The 18,593-nt window shown below is 41.7% G+C and overlaps 2 protein-coding genes across 7 annotated transcripts in view; both read right to left on the bottom strand.

The window, feature by feature from the left end:
- Nucleotides 1-4,140: 4,140 nt before the first annotated feature.
- nog3 (noggin 3) lies at nt 4,141-5,361 on the bottom strand. Its single transcript, XM_008437680.3, has one exon. It carries the CDS (start codon nt 4,794-4,796, stop codon nt 4,158-4,160), a length of 639 nt encoding a protein of 212 aa, XP_008435902.1. The 5' UTR covers nt 4,797-5,361; the 3' UTR covers nt 4,141-4,157.
- Nucleotides 5,362-11,649: 6,288 nt separating this feature from the next.
- The window catches only part of ankfn1a (ankyrin repeat and fibronectin type III domain containing 1a), an 81,360-nt gene continuing 74,416 nt past the window's right edge, over nt 11,650-18,593 (bottom strand). For 3 of the 6 annotated variants that reach the window (XM_081600315.1, XM_081600318.1, XM_081600319.1), the window contains 3 exons: nt 15,517-15,739; nt 15,246-15,438; nt 11,679-14,948 (listed from right to left, as the gene is read on the bottom strand). In XM_081600315.1, coding sequence (XP_081456441.1) covers nt 14,198-14,948; nt 15,246-15,438; nt 15,517-15,739 — 1,167 coding nt within the window. In that variant the 3' untranslated portion in view covers nt 11,679-14,197. Of the gene's footprint in view, nt 14,949-15,245; nt 15,439-15,516; nt 15,740-18,593 lie in introns of all 6 variants that reach the window. The other 3 variants (XM_081600317.1, XM_081600316.1, XM_081600314.1) reach the window with 3 other exon arrangements.

The raw sequence follows: 18,593 nt of genomic DNA, 5'->3' as shown, positions 1-18,593 counted from the left end.
GGCCCGTTTCTTTAATCTCTTAGTTAAATATTTAAAAGCTGGATCGTTGGAAATTTTTATAAGTACAATTTCACCTTTTCGTTATTACCTCCACATTGAATCCAGAATACAACTTAAAATTACAATTAATGCCCTCAATAATCAGATGGCATCACATGTGAAAGATCTCACTGTTCCTTGTGTTCCTAATGAAGCCCCTCAGGTTTGTTGGTGCTTCCAGGAGTTTTCTATTGAAAACGTTTGTCGATTAAAGTGCCTTGAGATGACAATTTACGAAAGTTAAATCTATGTAAATAAAATGGAATCGATTACATTCCTACCAGACTTTAGAAGGACATTTTTGCAAACTTAATTTCTGCCAGAAGAGCATTTCACAGAAAACAAACTCATCATTAAACTTCTAAAAGCGTTTTATTTTCCCAGTGTAATTCCAGCTCCCAGACACCGATTGAAGACAGGAATCAAACTGACCGTGTGTTACAAGACAGGACTGTGCACTAAAAAAAACGGAAAATCATGCATGTTTGAACACAGATGCTGTCGCTCCATGAAGCTGATGCAGATTTCTGCTCAGAGCCAAAAGCACAGAGGTGGAATTTTCCTGAAGCGAGTCCCTGTCAGGAGCAGGAGACGACGAAGCGTAATAACTTTGCGCTCTTTGTGTAGTTCCTGTCTCCTACGAAGCGTTTGCTGGAGTGGGCTAAACAGTGGGAACTCTGTGGGGCAGTGTGTGACCTGCCCCGACCCAAGACCTGCAGTCCTAATGGAGAATACAGGACCAACTCTGCTGCCCCCTGCTGGATATACATTTTTCTTTCTTTCCCCCCCTTGGACATTACGAATAAAGAAACATTGCTGTAAACTGAACCTACTGCTGTTTCCCTCTGTCTGCGTGTGAAAAATGGTTGATTGAAAGAAACTGTCTGAAAGTCAAAATTATTACCACCACCTGCTGATCATTAAACACTTTCCCTAATAAGTGGAAGAGATCAGGTTTGGCAGAATCGGGTTGAAGTGTTGATGAAATGTTTTCAGGATGTAATTTGGTATCTTTACATGAGCCATAAAATGATGTCTCCCATGGTGGAGGAGCAGCACCTGAAGTGGTCTGTCATGGGATGACGGATACCGAGAACACAACTTTATCATCCCCAGAGGAATTGGTCAAGGTTTAATCAAACAAACAAAGACAGTGAAACATCCAGAAGGGTCATCTTCAGGTCAACGCCTGCTGAAGTGACACCAATGGGGAAAAATAAAACAAAGGCCCAAACGCACATCGTGTGCTTACTTGCTATGTTTGACCCACACTAGGAGTGAACGGGAGAGGCAGAAGTTTTATTCGGAAAATTCTCATGTTCTAGTTTCTCGGACAAACCTGTTCAGGAACAAAACGGGAAGCTTTAAAAGGCTGTAAAAAACTGGGATTGGGTCCAAAAGTTTAAAATCAACTCGGAAGCTGGTTAAATAGGATTCTTTGGCTGGGAGCAACAATCAGCTTCATCAGGCAGCATAAAAGGCACATCCAAAAAATTATGCTAGACACAGAAACCACTAAGAACGTCCAACAGAGAGCCTCAAACGCGATGTCCAAACCACCAGTCCACTTTAGCGCCTTGTACTGCAGCCAGTGTTTTTATTAAGGCAATCCCTAATCTTTGAGTTTGGATGTTTCAAGTAGGATGTCCATTACTGGGATTATTAGCTATAATATATATGTTTTTGTTCCACTGACCAGTGAAATTGTCTGATAACCCTCTCCCAATGAACCTGCTTCCCTAAGGTCATTGCTGATACTTGCCCACCTTGACATTGAGTTAAAACATATCCAAATATTTGGTGAGAGTTGGAGAATTCACTCCACTGGGATTTTATAAATCCACCCAAACATTCCCTGCCACACACACACACACGTACACGGAGCCTCCCAGTCACTAACTGGTATTACCTGACGGCAGCAGGTTGTGTATGTTGGCACACGGTTCAGCAGACTGTAGCGACATGTCTGGCTTTCAGGGCTCTCTGCAGGTCACCTTTGCAGCAGCAGACAGGTGGAGGCATGTGTATATGATCTGAGTCATCAGACAGCATTCACAGCCTTCAGACACCCTCAGCTACTGTACGCTTATTAATAGTAATGAGAGCAGGAGAAAACTTTGAAACCTCCTCAATTATCTGTCGTTCCGCACGCTATTAAGAGAGTCTCCTCAGACAGCAGGGTCTTTGGGAAGACTTTGGTTTGTGTCTTCTTCAATCTGAAGATGGACTGGAGGGGAACGCTGAAAACGCCCTGATTCTTCACCTGTCTTACTCATCCTGTCTGTCTAAACCTGACCATGGTTTGTGTCAATAGCAGTCAGCTATGACGCTACCTTGAAGTCTTAGCCTGGCATCCTACTGTGTGTTTGACATTCATTAAAGCTTCAGTTATAGGTCAGAAAACAAGAGACAGGCAGAAATTCTCATCATTTTTGTAATTTTTCACCATCCATTTTCCATACACCCTTTTTTTTTTCAATTCTTCTTTCATCAGTTTCTGATGAAAGAAGAAACCAGTTGTATCTTCTTTGCGTTATATTTATTTATTAGTGCAAAGTGCAGGACTAATTATTAATCAATTAATCTGCTGGCTGTTTTTAAAGCAAGAAAAAAAAAACTACAATATGGAGTAAAATATCAAAGTCGACCCTGATCACCTTGCCTGAATATGTTCAGTTTTTCATAGAATCCTGTATAAGTATGCGATCAAAAATATGTTTTTTTGGCCAGAATCAAACATTTAAGTAAAATAAAAAAAAGCATGCAATTATTCTACAGGTGATTGCACTGGCACTATAATGTTTGGACCACAAAAATAATTTTGATACTTACAGATAACAAAAACCAAAAAACTGTTTGACTAAATTTGAATCCTAAAGTTAGATTTTGCATGTAAAACTATAGAAACACTGGGGTTTGAATACCTCTTTTTTTTTTTTTTAGATGATTAATAATTTGAAATATTTGCAGTGGGACATAAACTGTGCCAACAATTCACAGAACAAAGTCTGGGGAATTTGAGCTTGGAAAACTCCTGGAAACAAGAAAAAAAAAAAGAAAGTACAACTGTTGTATCCATGACAACACATTTTTTTATATTGTATTGGTGTATTTGCAAGTTTGGGAAATAGATGTACTTAGAAGAAAATTACAGAAGGGCAGCTCTGGAGGGTAAAACGTTCTTGCTTCATTTCCCCCCCCCCCCCCTCAAGATGCTTAAGTCTTGCTTGGTGTCAAATTCCAACCAACATTTTGTCGCCCACATAAAAATAAATTTAAAGAACAAAACACACAAGCAAAAGGTATTCTCTTTTGTAACTCAGAAATATTGTGTTATAAATGACATTTAAGTCACTTGTATCAAAAACGATGGCCATCAATGCTAAAAACGAGACAACTTTCCAACTGATAGTTATAAAAACATTTATTGAAGAAATCTGAATTTTCAGTATTTCACAAGTTAAATGACAGAAACGTGTCAAGATTCTATGATTTTGTTTTGTAAAAATGTGGAGTACTGTAAACAATTCACATCTCTCTCTAAAAGTTCTTTTAAGTATTCCCCCTCATAAAAATAGGGGATTGTCATGTCTTTTATTGCATTTAAACCACCACAGTTTTGCCGAAATAGATCAAATGTTATCAAAATATTTCTTTACATTTAATTCCAATTTTGATTCATATGAGCTTTGTCCTTCTCAAACTAAATAGGAGCTTTGTTTGTAGAACCAGATGTTGCAATTGTGTGATCATGAACAGTTCAATATTCCAGTTATAAAAAAAGCCTGGTGATAAATAATTAGTTTCTGACCATCTTCTGATCGAACAATGTAAGAACACTTCAATTCAAACAGGAATTCGTTTATTAATTCCAAGTTTTGAACTTCTTGCGACAACTTTCCTGAAAACTGAAGTTTAACTCAGTCTTATAAATAAGAAACAGACACATATGACTTATATTAATACAGTAGAGCAGAGATTATAAAAAAAAACTGACCATCATTTATAAAGTTTAGTCCAGAAGTAATACAGCAATCTGAAGACGCAGAAAGCAATTCTCCTCTGAGATTTTTTGAACAGTTCTGCGGATCCGGATCCGGAGTCGGAGCCGGTTCCCCTCAGTTCGGACAGGAGCATTTGCACTCGGATATGACCGGGTACTGGATGTGGATCCAGGCGCACCTCTGCGGAACCTTTTTCTGCGGGCAGTGCCATCTGAGGAAAGTCAAATGAGTCGCTTTGGCCGGTTTGCACGTCATCCCCTCCGGAACCGAGCAGGACCGCTTGCTGTAGCAGCTGCCCACCTTCAGATAGCGCGGCCAGAACCGCCAGCCCAGTTCGGTCCACGCGTAAACCACCGGACACAGCGTGTAGGCCCAGAGCATCCTGCGCAGCTTCCGGTTCGCCTTCTGCTGCTTCTTGCCGAACAGCACCTCCAGTTCCAGGGTTCGGATCTCTTTCGGCATGGGTCCGGCGAGCTTCGGGCTCTGATCCGGGTCGTCCTCGTAGAGGTCCTCCGGCGGGGACACGGACATGAAGTCCGGGTTGAAGTGGCTCCCCAGGAGGCTCCGGAGCTCCGTCCCGTTCAGGTCCTTCTCCTTCGGGTCCAGCTGCGGGTCCGGTTCCTCCTTCAGGACCTCCACGGGCAGAGAGTCGCTGGGGATGGGGCGGATGAAGTGGTTCAGGTGTTGGCACATCCCGTCCTGGATCCAGAGCGCCAGAGAGAGAAACAGCAGGAGCCAGCGGGAGGGATCCATCCCCCCTGTCTGGTTCCGATCGCCACAGATCCCCAGCTGAGCTCCGGGTCTTCTCCACAAAACAAAACAAAAACAGATAATCCAAGAGGGAGTTCAACCCACCTCCAGGCAGGACTAAGTCCGGGATCAGCTCCGGGCTCCGGGCTTCATGGCGGCTGCAGGCTCCTTGGTCCTGCCGGAGCCGAACTGAGTCGATCTGACTCCGGCTGCGCGCACATATTCGGCAGGAGGAGACTGATGTCATCCAAACCGAGCCACACCTCCGCGCACTTTACGCACCGGCGGTGGCGGATTCTTTTTGTGGAACGATGAAAGGATAAAGTTACCCGGAGCGACAACGACCGTTCAGTGATATCAGGAAGGAGGTGGAAACAAGTGGATGTTCGGTGTGTCTGAGGTTTACCAAGTGTCTTTCGGCTCTGTTTTTTTTTTGTGTGTGTGTGCAAATATCTTAGTACACTTAAAATAAGGCAAAACTGACTTACAAGTAACTTTTCAGCAAGATGTGGGAGCTTAAGTCAGAAATTCATTAACATTGATGAGAAAGTACCAGTTCCACCGGTAAATGTCTTATTAGTCAAATAATCTGACAACAGAACTGATACTTATATCAGTTCTATATATATATATATATATATATATATATATATATATATATATATATATATATATATATATATATATAAAGAAATTATTGACTTAAACTGACTCGTATCTTGCTGGAAAGTTAATTTTGAGGTGGTTTTGTCTTTTTTTTAAAAGTGTCATTGCTGCACCATGACTGTGGTGGTTGATAGTTCCTGTTAATCCACGCAGTGGGGACTGAGTCGGTTCACTTTCCTGTTCCTTAGGGCTCCTGCCTGTCTGTTGTTGTTTTTTCTTTTTCTGTGCCATATTAGTCATAACCAACCACGGAGCGGCGGTTAAAGTTTGCCACCGCTTTTCGGTTGGTTTGGACCAGCTGGACACAGCAATGACCAGGTTTAACAGTTTGGAGTGGCTTGGAACCACTCTGAAAAAACACTAAATCTAAGTATTTGTTTTTGTCTAGTTTCTAGTGCAAATATCTTGTTACACTTAAAATAATTCAAGACTAATTTACAAGTAACTTCATAGCACGTTACACAGGCTTGTTTTCAGTAAAAAAAATAAAATAAAAAAAAGAACAATGATCAAAAGTATATTAGTTCCACCGACCAATTTCTTTCACTTAAAACAAGACATTTCTCCAATATAAAAAAAAAAGCAAAAACTCTGCCAGTGAAACTTTTATCAGTATTCAAAAAGAATTACTGACTTGAAACAAGCCGGTGCAGCTCGCTTAAAAGTTACTTGTAGTTTTGACTTATTTTAATATAATACGATATTTGCGTTAGAAACTAAGCAAAAACACGTTTGTGATTTCGCAGCAGCATCAAGAACAAGGGATGTCTTGGCTCTGGGTTTGATCATTTTTAAATGGTCCACCATTTAAAAATGATATGGATTCTGATGCAAACCATCAGAGTCCATGGCTTACATGCTGTTAGTCTGTTGTCTGATTGTCTCTCCCATGCACATTAGAAATGTTTAGAGCGGCTAATCAGTTCAAACTCACAAACTATTTGTGCTTGCTCATCTTAATGATGCTGAAGTAGCACATGGCTACTTCAGGTCAGTGTTTTCTTCAGCTTGTTCTCTAAAAAATGTGATTCTCCAGGTTCTGTTGAGGCTCAAAACCACAAACACTTTAAAGAAACCGTTTTTGATCAGAGATCAAGACCCGATTTGTAGAAACAGCCAACTACGTGCATTCTTGCTGACTCCTTTTGCACTGGAACCATGTTGCTAGGATTTTAAACTTTTGCAAGGTTTTGTCCAAACTTGGAAATAACAGGAGTTGAAAGCGAGAGGCTAGTCGCCTGTTTATTGACAGCAATCACATAAGAACACAGCAGCTAGAAAACTCACAGCACAGACCTTTTTGTTACAAAAAAACGTTTTAAAAGACAATTTAAAAAAAAACAAAATTTCTCTTCTACTGAGGAAAACTTACATAAGATAATCCAGTTCATCACAGGACTCAAGTTTTTCCACTCAAATTGTGTTTCTCTCTGATTCTGACAGATTGTTGAACAAAACAGCTTTCATTTCTTTTTTTTATTTTTATTTTTGTTCTGATTTATCCACCCCTTGTAGATTCACCTCAAACTGCTTCAGGTCTTAATTCTCACCAGTGTTCATGTACATTCAACTCATGCAAAGTCTTGATTGTTTTTGAAACATTTTGCTGCCATCTAGCAGTCAGAGTTACTCCAGCCAGACGTACGCCTCGTTTTTCTAATTTGCATACTTAATGCTAAAATCTATACCTTGTGAAGCTACTGAAATCAACAATTTCTACTTGAAAGCCATGACAATTTAGTCTTAAATGTTTCAAGGGATTCATTTCTCGTTGACTCCCTTAATCATATATAACTTATAGTTGACATAAAGTGTTCATTTTGAAACGAATGTTCTTATTTACTGGCAATGTTTGCGGTCAAATCCAGCCGCACGGAACAGCGTTGCGTTCTAATGCTGCGACTCCCCGCGTCACGCTGCAGATGCCTGAGAGATTGCTTTTAAAAACACAGAGGAATGTGCAACCGTGTTTATTTTTGGAGGATCTTACTCAGAGAGACATGCGGCAACAGTCTGGGCTTTTTCTTCTGGCGACCACCGCCGCCCTCGCTTGCCTCTGGCTCCGGCTGAATTTCGGGGCAATTTTATGGTGGTGACAGTGTGTGACGGGCGCCGTTAAACTGTCATATCTTGCGTACAGAGGAAGTCGGTGGCGGAGAGGTGATGCTCAGATAAGACTTCCTCTCTCTCCTCTTTGTGAACCTTTTTTTTTATCATCCACTTCCATATCTGGCGCCCTCATGAAGGGTTTCTTGTGGTGGTGGGGTGGGGGGGGGATTCTAAGTCCACACTGGGATGATTTAAGGGCCTAAAGGTCTTTTAAAGGTGGTAAGAAAAGTTAGCTCTGTGTGCTTGAGGTCATGGGGTGAGTCCGGCTCTCTGGAGCCACTGAAAACGTAGGCGAATTAGACAAATTGGTGTGATTCTCGTCAAGGTTTTTGCAGACTTGTATCGTCTTACCTTTGGCGCGAGTCTCTCAAATAAACTTTGAGTTTATTTGAAAGTTTAGGAAATCTAAATATAGGCCTTCTAATAAACAATATTAAGCATGTGGTAGGTTTAGGACACATTCCTCAAAGTCTTTTGTAGCTGGAAAACACTGTGACTTACAGTCTTCGTTCCCCTTTGAGTCTGCAAGCTTTTATCTACAGTTATCCGCTGCCAGAGTCACCACCACTGTAAAAATGTAAAAGACAATAAAACTGTGTCCCCTTGAGCCCTACTATAATCATTTTCATTTTATGTAGTGCTTTATTTGTAGTAAATAGTTTCTTTGGCCAGATTTGTGGAAATAAATAAATAAATAAATTGGGCTTTTAAGGGCGTTTCACATGGAATCTGGAATCTCTGCGATTATGGAAAAATATACTTTGCTGCTCCGGTTCACAGAGGGTTGAAGACATTTTTGATGTCAAACGGCATTTCGATCAGGGCATGATCTAGACTTCCACTAAACCATTGAAACATCACGATTCTGTTCTGTTTTTGTCATTATTTCATAGACCTGCTGCTGTGTTTGGGATCATTGTCCTGCTGATGACCTGGTTTGGTCCAAACGCCACACGCGGGACAAATGGCATCACATTCGACTGCAGGACGCAGTCCAACGGGACGCTCAGGTTGTTGACGATCGTCCCTCCCACCATCGTTATTGACAGCTTGGTGTGGATTGTTTGTGCTGATCTTTTCTTAAACATGCTATTGCTGCTAAAACATCTCTGCTTTGGTCTCATCTATCCAAGGAGCATTTGTCTACAGGTCTTTGTCTTCATTTAGACTCAGATTTCCTGCAAAGTGACGTTTTGTCTTGCTGTTGTCTTGTTTTTAGAATTAAGAAATGTTTTATTCCTTGAGTTATTTCTAAGACAGCCCTGTGGCTACACGTGGTCAGTTTTTGCCCGACTGACCCGTCATGAACTTGCTCCAACCTAGGTCTGTTTTTCCAGGAGTGGAACTCCTGGGAAAAATTAGCAGCTGTTTTTAAGTGTTTTCCCACTTGTGAATAATGGCTGTCTCTGCAGATTGGTGGATTTCCATTGATTCTGAAATGGCCTCATAACCCCTCCTGGGTTGACTGGGAGCAACCATTGCTTCTCTACAGTTTGAGATGTTCTGTAGGATTTTCTTACACTGTGTGAACGTTTAATGCAAACCGGGATGACCGATATGGAACTCATCTTTTGCAAAACTCCTGAGGATATGATTTTTTAAGAAGTGCTATGTCAAGAAGCTACTAGAAATGCTATTGACTGTGTTAAAATCCGTTTTTTTTTTTTGTTGGGAAGATTATGTACAATTTCAATGGATTTTTTTAAAGATCATGTTAAAGTATAAAAAATCCCGACTTTGACCTCGACTTTTTTTGAAAAAGTTGCCGCAAAATCATAAATTTTAGACTGCAACACACCCAAAAAAAACAAACAAACCCCACTGCCACATCCTGGACGGACACTTCAACAGGATGATGGTTTTGCCCCCTTAAACTTTCTAGAATCGTCAGGCATGACATTTCATGACAGTCCTGACAATCTTGGAAACTTTTAAGGAACGAGCAAATGAGTGAACATGAACATCGACTCTACTGACGCTATTTTAGATACTTGTGGGGGTAGATACCGAAAGCTCAGCCTGGCATTCGCCTGTTTTTCGTGTCTGTAATTGCTTGGTTGACCTGTCTCTGCCGTCTCTCACAAATGGACCGTCCAAATTGCCCCGGCCGTCTCACCATCAAAGCAGCTGCTTGTGGGGAAGAAGAAAAAAAAAAAAGAAACTACACAAACAAAAGATCCTTTTCTCAGCTTCATCTGGCCGGGTCACGAACGACACGGACGGCCTGTTTGTCCTTCATCCTGGGAGGCCTCGGCTGATTCGACATTAAGATTGCGTCGCCGCTGTATCCGAACATCAGACGGAACATCTAGGAGGGAGATCAGAACCGAACGAGTCCCCGCAATGAACGCAGAGCCACTGATCCACGGCGTCGCTCCGTATCTCGGCCCCGGCGATGTGAAATCAAAGGGCCGGCTGATTTGGAACATGTGGACCGGTGTCTGTATGTCATGCAGAGGAGAAGGGCAGGGGGGGGGAAGACAACAGCAAACTGGAAACTATGAAAACCTGCAGCAGTCGCTCCGGGACTTTGATGATAAGTGAAGGAGATTGCTGGTGTTTAAATGTGACGTAATGTTTTTCATTCTGAAGTTTCACTGCTTACCATCAGACCGACTTTTACCAGACTTGTTTCCTCAGAAATAAATCAGAGGGCAGACGCGAGCGTAGATCCGAGGCTTCGCTGTCAGACAGGGAAATATTTCAACAACCATTTTTCCTATCAACTGAAACGTTTTCCTTCTCATCTTGTTATGTATTTTCCAGGCACATTGCGCCATTTTGCAGCACAATCAAGTAACTATGTTACCTTCAAACAAATGTATGAAATATAAAAGAGAGTTGACTTCGCAATTTGACGGCTTGAAATTGGGCCTCTGTCTCTTTAAGAAGCAGATTTTTTTTCAAATCCGCCCAATTTGCACTCAGCGACCCTGGAAAAATGTCTTGTTATAAGTGAAATACCTTGCACTTTAAGAAAAAAAAAATCAATATTAAGGAAATATTATCACTAAATAAGCTGTTATAGCTTGCTAAAAAGTTACTTTTTTTATTTGATGTTTATTAAAATATTATAGGCCAAAAATACTTGGTAAGATTTTGTTGTAGAAAATGATTGAACACATATTTTAATATTTGTACTTATGTGTTTAAATGTTAAATCTGCCGTAACAGACATCTATACAAAAAAAAAAAAAATCTAAATTAAAATCATGGCAAAACATTTTCCTTCTTTCTAAAAACATGAAAATTCAGCTGATTTCAGATCTGAAGGTCTGTCTCAGTCTTTGCTGGATCCTAGAGGATCAGGATCAGAAAAACATTTCCTACTCGTGAAAGTGAACGACTGGCTGCGCCTCAGCAGGGTTCCTGTGGTTTGGACCGGTGCTGTCAAATGCTCCAAAGTGGATGAGATTCCAGAAGCTGTGTGAGATTCCAGAAGTTTCGCACTTTCCCCCAGAAGCATCTGGAAACGGCCCGGAGTCTGACTGCTGCCCATCCCTCATGAAACAGCTGTGTTTTACAGATTACTGGCAGGTTTAGTTCATTTTTTCTTTTTTTTTTAAATCCTCTTATCTGTTCTCATTAGGGTTAGCTATATTTTACAGTCAAGATTTCTACTAAAGAAGTTTAACAACAACAAAAAAAGTAACTGTTTAGCATTGCGCTAACAATATTGTTGGTCTACAAAACTGTCAGCATATTTTTTGTATTTTGGTGGAATTTCTGCATTTCAGTTAGTCATCATGTGATTTATATAAAAATACATTTTCTTTTAGCATCAGTTAAATGTTTGTTCCAGCCTGGATTTTTAATCCTGAGCTGGTAAAAAGTTAACATCAAAGCTGAATTAAAAGGTATGACGTGCTGAATATAAAACCAGAATTACAGCAAAATCAACTGTAAATCAAATCAATAAGAGCGACTTTGCATCTTGTAGTCTTTTTCAATGCTTCGATCTGCTTTAGTTGGAGCTAATCCAACAGATTATAGTCTTTAACTACCCTTAGTCTGGATCGGTTTTAACTAAATAATTAAAACCTATCCAGACTAACGGCAGTTTTAATTAATTGATAAAACAAAGATTTTTAACCCCAAATTCAAAAATACCTCCAGGCTCATGGCAGGTGGTGGCAATGGAAGGCAAACATCTGCATTATCAACAAGAAAAATAATCTTTTTACTCACTTTTAGCATTTTATAAATGAACATTTAAAGCATATTTCAATAGAGCAAACAAATGGGCATGCAGGTTTTTGGTCACTTGTTCGTTATTTAGCTTCTCTAAAACACAGAATACACTGGACCATGATTTTATTTTATAGTTTTTTTTTTTATATTTCAGCAAAAACTGATAAATGCCAAAAAAGTACAGACACCTGCAGCAGAAACAAGTAAATACATTTAGTGCATGTCTGGTTGTAAAGCTGACACTTCACTAGTAACACATTCAAACATGACCAAACTCACAAGTTAATACTCCATACCTCTCCGCCGTCGGCCCTTCCGGGACCAGCCTTCAGAATAAACAGAAGCTGCCACAGTTAATGCCCTGTTGCATCAAATATTCAATTAGCTTTTATTCCATAATCAGAATGTGCAAACGTTAGAAAAAACGCCGTTTCAAAATACTGTGCATACATGTTAAGAACGTGTGCATGTTCCGGCAGGTCCACATGTCATCACTTCCTGAACATTACGAAGAAAAACGGGTGCAGAATTTGGTTTCACGTTGGTTTTACAAAAAATGAAATAAAAAAAACAAAAAACAAAACAGAAAACACAACAGTAATCAAGTGAAAAGCAGAACAGGGACCAAAAGGATCCGAGCGCAAGTCACCGTGCTGCCGGATCCGAACGAGGCACAAACCGGACACAAAGCGTCAGTCCAATAAAACAAAGACTACGGTCTACATCATGCTGACAAAAATACAGCTCAGGCCACATTCCATCTTTAGGAATAAAAAAATACTTCATGTGATAAAGACTCTGGTGTTCGATCTGTTTGTAAGAATATATACACATAGATTTATTTTTTCCAATTTTAACTGAAACATCCGAGCAGCTCAGAACAACCGATTGAATCATCACAAACGGGTCAAAACCTACATTCAGTTCATGCTGAGGACGAGGGGGTATACTGGAATCTTTTACAGATAAACTGAACTGAGGGAAATGTATTCTTTTTTCTTTTATTTATTTTTTTTCTTTTCTCCAGTTCTTCTCCTGGGTGACCTGAAGGGTCACAATGCAAACGTCCTGAAGGGGGTGCAGTGTCTGGGTTCTTGGTTGCATTAATCATTATCTGTAACAGTCGATGCCATTGGTTCTGAGGCTTGGTGGAGTTGAACCAGCAACTTGAAATCAATCTGGTAACCGGATGGGAGGGTTGCTTTTTGAGTCGGAAAGTTCAGCTTCGAGGACGATGGTTTCAGTGTATCACAGACGCTCTTGTGGAAAGGAGAGGTTCGCGCTTAGGGTGTCCTGCCGAATGACGACTCTGCGTCACATTAAAAACATCGGCAGAGTAGCCGACAAACCATCATAACAAACACTGCGAACAAGGTTCCCCCCACAGTCCTTAAGGTCTTGAAGAGAATGTGCTTAAACCTCATTTCATACCCCAATTTCAGGAAAACATTTAGGTCAAACTCTCTGAAGTTTGTTGTTCCTTTACATTTGCTGCCTAAAAACCACTGAAGAAAATTTGGTAGTTAACCCAAAGATGGATGCATCTGTTTAAATTCTGTGTTTGGTTTTACGTGCAGCGAACAAGACTGCGACAAGCCAGCAGTAAAGGACAAAGTTGTTCGCCAGCCGTCATGATGCTATTTTTCATGGTACAACAGCCAGAGGAGCTAAACCATCATGCAGAGCTAATTGCACTGCTGCCCCTCTGCAATTAGGGTTTGTTGTACAAGCTGTTAACCTGATCGTGACGTGATCTTTGTTTGAAATGTGGGCCAGAAATCAATGGAACGACCAGGAATCTAATGGTATACTGTAATGAAAAGGGTTTATGCAAGGATAAACTGATCTAAAACCTGCAAACAAACAAGCTATTAACAGGCTAAGTTTTACTTTATAGTCTGAAACTGTTCAAATTATTCGGATTCACTCAGAATTAGCACCGATGGATCACTGTTGGTCACTGATTTCTGTTAAAGCACAAACTTTGATGTCTAGATGTGGAAAATCTTCCTTCCCACGTTTTAGGGTTCTCTGTAATCTCACAATTTCAGTTGTTGCTGAGTCCATAATTTGTGAACTGCAGCTCTACATGCTGACTTTGCTTACATGTCGCTGAATGTGCCTCTAATCACCGGATTTGTTTGCACAAAGGCCTGTGAGGAACCTTAGACAGAGAGGTTTAATGATCCAATCTGAGCTGATTTTGATGGGACTGAATACAGTGAGGCTCTGACCTTTAGATTTAATACAATAAGCCATAAACTGGATGAAGGTTTTGTCACAGCATTCAACTGTGACTCGACACTGAAGGAGAGGATGTGAGTCCTTACTGGATGCAAGGACTGCTGGTGTCATGAGGTAAAAACACAGACGACTCAGTCGTTTGCAGTGGCTTTAATGTCCATGTAACGTCCGTTGTCCAACAACGCGCTTCCCCTCTACAGTGTGCTGCTGAGAATCTCCGAGACCTGCGCGTTTGTCTGGTCGTCTGAGTCCACTTCCTGGGCAGTGGCTCCCTCCGTCTCCTCCCCCTCCTCTCCAGACTCTGCTTGTGCTACAACCACTGACACTCCCGCGGCCGTTACAGTCTCCTCCTTCTCCCGACTCGGCGACGCATCCTTGCAGGGCTCCACAAAGATCCTGCGAACGTGGGGCCGCGGTTCCCGGTGCCGGGCTTTACGACTCTCCAGGATGCAGGAGGCGTGGCTTACGTAGGTGTGGCCCTGCGGTGAGGGTGGGTCCTCCAGTGGAGTTAAGTCGGCGTCCAGTTGCCTGGTGTAAACGCCCTCCGATAAAGACCCAGTGAGACTCTCCCCACTGTGGCCCCGGAGCCAGCGCTGGGGCCCGCTGAAATACTGCCCCCGGTGGCTCCTGGAGAGCAGTTTGCGTTTGGCCGGTGGATTGGCAAGACCCCTCAGAGGGGCTGGGCCCTCCTTAGTAAGTGAGAGGCCCTCAAAAGTCTTGGTGGTGTCGGACAGAGCCGGGGACAGGGGGAACGACAGGGGGAGATCTTTGTAGAACCTGGGGGACAAGGGAAGGGAGGGAGATGTAGGCAGGGTTCTGCAGCGAGATGGTGGGTTAGGAGAGGTGGGGAGGGAGAGATCTGCAGATGGAGAAGTGGAGGTAGGTAGGAGAGGATCCTTCCTGGGAGTGGAGACAGGGAGGTCTGTCGGTGGGCAAATACTGTACCTAAGAGAAAGAGAAATCAGACGAAAGGTGAGGCAAGTCTGTGCCACTCGGCTTAGCCTGCTGCTTCTGTGACTGGACCCCAGATAAGCAGAAGAAAATGGATGGATGGAATCAAACTACAGGGGCAGTTCCCCTATTCTGAGGGAAGTAAAGCCAGTAGAAAAGCCGGTATGTTTGGTTTCTTTCTGGACCCTCCAGAAAGAAACCATCTTTTGAAGCGGTATTGTAGTCTGAAACTGGAGGAGAGGATTTTAGTGTCTGAATTACCCTAGGCCTTTCCAAAGTGTTTAATGTTACCTGAGTTCGTGGATCTGCAGGACGTCGGGGGCGCTTCCGCCTAGCGAGTGCATGACCTGCTGGGACAGATCTGAAGCTGGAGAGTAGAGCAGATCCAGTTCGCGGGGGCTCAGGGCGTCACTGGAGTCATAGTCGCTGTCAGTGGGCAGGAACACCTCAGAGGAGCCGTCCTCATCTGAGCCGAGCAGAGAGTCTGTCAGACAGACGATCAGGGTGAAAATCTCTGAAGTTGCTTTGAGTCTTTTTTTAATAGGAAAATCTTCATACGCACCACTGATGGCCTTCCTCTGCCGGAGCTCCGGCGACGGGGAGGGTGTAGGCATGTAGTCCATTGTGGAGGAGGTGGAGTCAGTCTTCTGCTGTCCAGAATTGCTCTCTGAAGCACTGGCGTCCACCAGACAGTTGATGAGGACACCGCCACGGGGTTGCTTGTAGCGCGCGTACTGCAGGGCGTCCGTTATCCAGCGGAGGTCACGCCGCATCTCATCCAGCTGCTGCAGAGACGAAAAGACAAGCAAATAGGACATTGGGGAACATCCTGGTCTTACCATAGCACACGCCAAACTATACAGAGATTGACCGTGACTTTGGAATACTTTTGTATAAAGAAGAGTTCATAGTAAGCTCAACAGAAGCAAAGGTGCACAAGTCTTCTGACTGGAAAACTGGCTCCAATCACGATCCCTTTATCGCTATGGTTGACAGTTGGTATTGTGCATTCGTAGTGCCGGTGGGGCAATGAACCCTTCCGACACATCTCTGTCTGGAACAAAGGAAATGCATCAGCTGTCTTAATTACAAGCATTGATTTATCTAAAAAACTCTCACTGACCAAACCTATCCAAGTGAGTGACCATGGTCTGCGTAAAAAGTGACCAGACTAAGTTAACCTGGATGATAACTCTTTAAGGACAAAAAGCAAGCCGACTCCAGAACTTGAGAGAGGAGCAACTGTGAGTCCAAACTGAAATTAGAAAGTACGTAGCTCTTTTTCCTTCACCTGTGCCGTTGATGTGTAATGTCAGAATCACGCAAAAAAAAAAGTAAATTCCACGCTAAGATGGTTAATGAACACTGACGGCTGTCCCTGGGTTTCTGCCTCTGAATGCCGAGTGAACTCCGTTGTGGCACCATTTCTCGATGAAAAATGAACCTTGGCTTATGTGGGGACAAAATGTGTTGGCATCAGCAAGATGAACTGGGTTGAACACACTGGAGTAACTTGCTGAACATTGTTTGACCATCCACTGAAAAAGGTCTTTGGAGATTTGAGAAGTAAATTCCAGGTTTCTTGTATCCGGGTTAAAAAAAAGCCCTTGCTTAGACTACATTATTTTTAGAAAGTCGTCTTTTTTTTTTTTGCTTTGTGTCTCCATCTCCTTTGACAGAAAAACCTGGAAAAGTGTTTTTGAGTGTTTTTGAGTCTAAGCTGTTCCTTACTGCCAGAAGAACTGAGACCCCAAGACAGGTTTGTGATGATTAATCACAAAATTATTACTCAAAATGATATTTTTATTACTATGTATCAAACACTGTCTTGAGATTAAGGATATTTGCAAATAGATGGACTTGGTTCTGTCCACGACAACTTTCGAGGTACTTATACCGATGTTCTGGGTTTGATTTTCTTATGAATATGGTCCCAAAACAAGAGTGATGTGAAAGAAGTAAAATGGACTAGGAGTCACAAAAAGAACACGAAGAAGCTCCTTTGTAGAAGAGGCTGCATGTTTAAGGATAACACACAACTCCTCAATGTGGATCAGATAATTTGCTGTGTCACGTTAAAAATCTACAATTATTCTCCGACTCTCCCTCACAGTCTCATCACGTTGTTTTGGTTAGCCTCAGTAGGAAATTTGGAGAATCCAACCGAGACAATGTGGTTGTGGAAAAGCTACTGATTGAAAGTTCAGATGCTGGATGGATTGTTTAGTATGTAGTGTCTTTTCATACTTTTTTTTTTAAACTCTTGTAAAAGCTTTTTTTCTTGGTTTTTATGTTATTTAAAAAAAAATTGTTCAAAAATATTTTTGTGACCTTTTTCTAAGTTGGTTTTGCTTTAAAAAAAAAGTTTTCGCTGTCATTTCACATTAATAACTATTTTTAAATAATTGATCACACTGATTCTGTCTTTTTCATCATTTCTGCCTCTTTCTCTATGCATTGTGTTATTCCTGGTTTTGGTTTGAGATGGATCTGCATCTGTCCGTCAGATATTGGACCTCTGAGCGCTGGAGCTCCAGCGCCAGCATCGTTTGATCTTCTTGGCTCTCTGTTCTGCTGAAACACAGACAGGCTGTAGTGGGATGACAACAAACAAGAGATTTCCTGGAGATTCCACCACACAGATGAAAAAAGTTTTTCTTTTGCAGTTCGGGAAGAAAACGGAGCCGTGGAAGTTTCCATCTGCAGCAGATTAAACTGACAGCAGCTTCGTGATTTAAACCACAGATCTGCTGAGGTTTCAATTGTCGCTCTGCAGCTTCAGCAGCTCTCGCAGACTCTTCGGTATCTGTCTCCGTCTGAGGAGTTCAACTTTACACATTAATGTAGAAATGTAGGATTAAGAAATTGCTTTAATTCAAGAAAGAAGAAGCTGCTGAGTAAAGCAAGACTCGTGCTCAAGGGGAAGGGTATGTCATCCTTTTCAGCATAGGGATGGTGGGCCCGCAGCATCACTCTTCACCAAACAAGAATACAGAGACGGATATAAAAACTTTAGCTTTTAAATGGTCGCTTTGTGAAAAATATTTCATCCTGGAAAAGAGAATCCCATAGAAGCGGGAGATACACTCAGAGATAGTTGGCAAAAAATATTTTTTGTTTGATGTTTATTCAAGGTGATTTGAGTCAAAAAGTTTCAGAATATTTCACAGGATCAGAATAGAAGCTGAATGAAGCTGTACTCTCTGTGAGATGCTTAATTACTGAATTATGCTGTGGAGCCCGAAACTGGCCAAATGTTTTGTTTTTTTTGGCAGAAAAAGATAAAAGAAAAAAGAAAAAGATAATTAGGAGGATTCATATCACCAGCAGCCTCAGCGCAGGTGAGGCGAGTTACACGGCAACTAAACAACGACCTAGTGAAAGATGTGTTGTAGGTTTGTAGCGACTGTATAAAATATCTCAGTGTTTATAAGTTGGCTCGGTCGCGTTTTTCCAGAATTAGATTTTATTTTCTTTTTTCTACAAATGCTAATAAAACAAACAAACAAAAAAACAAACAAACAAACAAAAACAACTTTGGTCTTCTGCAGGTAAGATACAGGCCGCTAATAAATACTCCACAGAAACCCAATTTTAAAACTAGTTAGAATAGTGAGATTTTTTAAATCTTAACTTGTA

The sequence above is a fragment of the Poecilia reticulata genome, chromosome 19 (assembly GCF_904066995.2).
Source record: "Poecilia reticulata chromosome 19, P_reticulata-male-v2, whole genome shotgun sequence".
Classification (NCBI taxonomy): Eukaryota; Metazoa; Chordata; class Actinopteri; order Cyprinodontiformes; family Poeciliidae; genus Poecilia; species Poecilia reticulata.
Note: the sequence above shows the minus strand (reverse complement) of the source record. Positions and strands in the feature narration are given on the sequence as shown.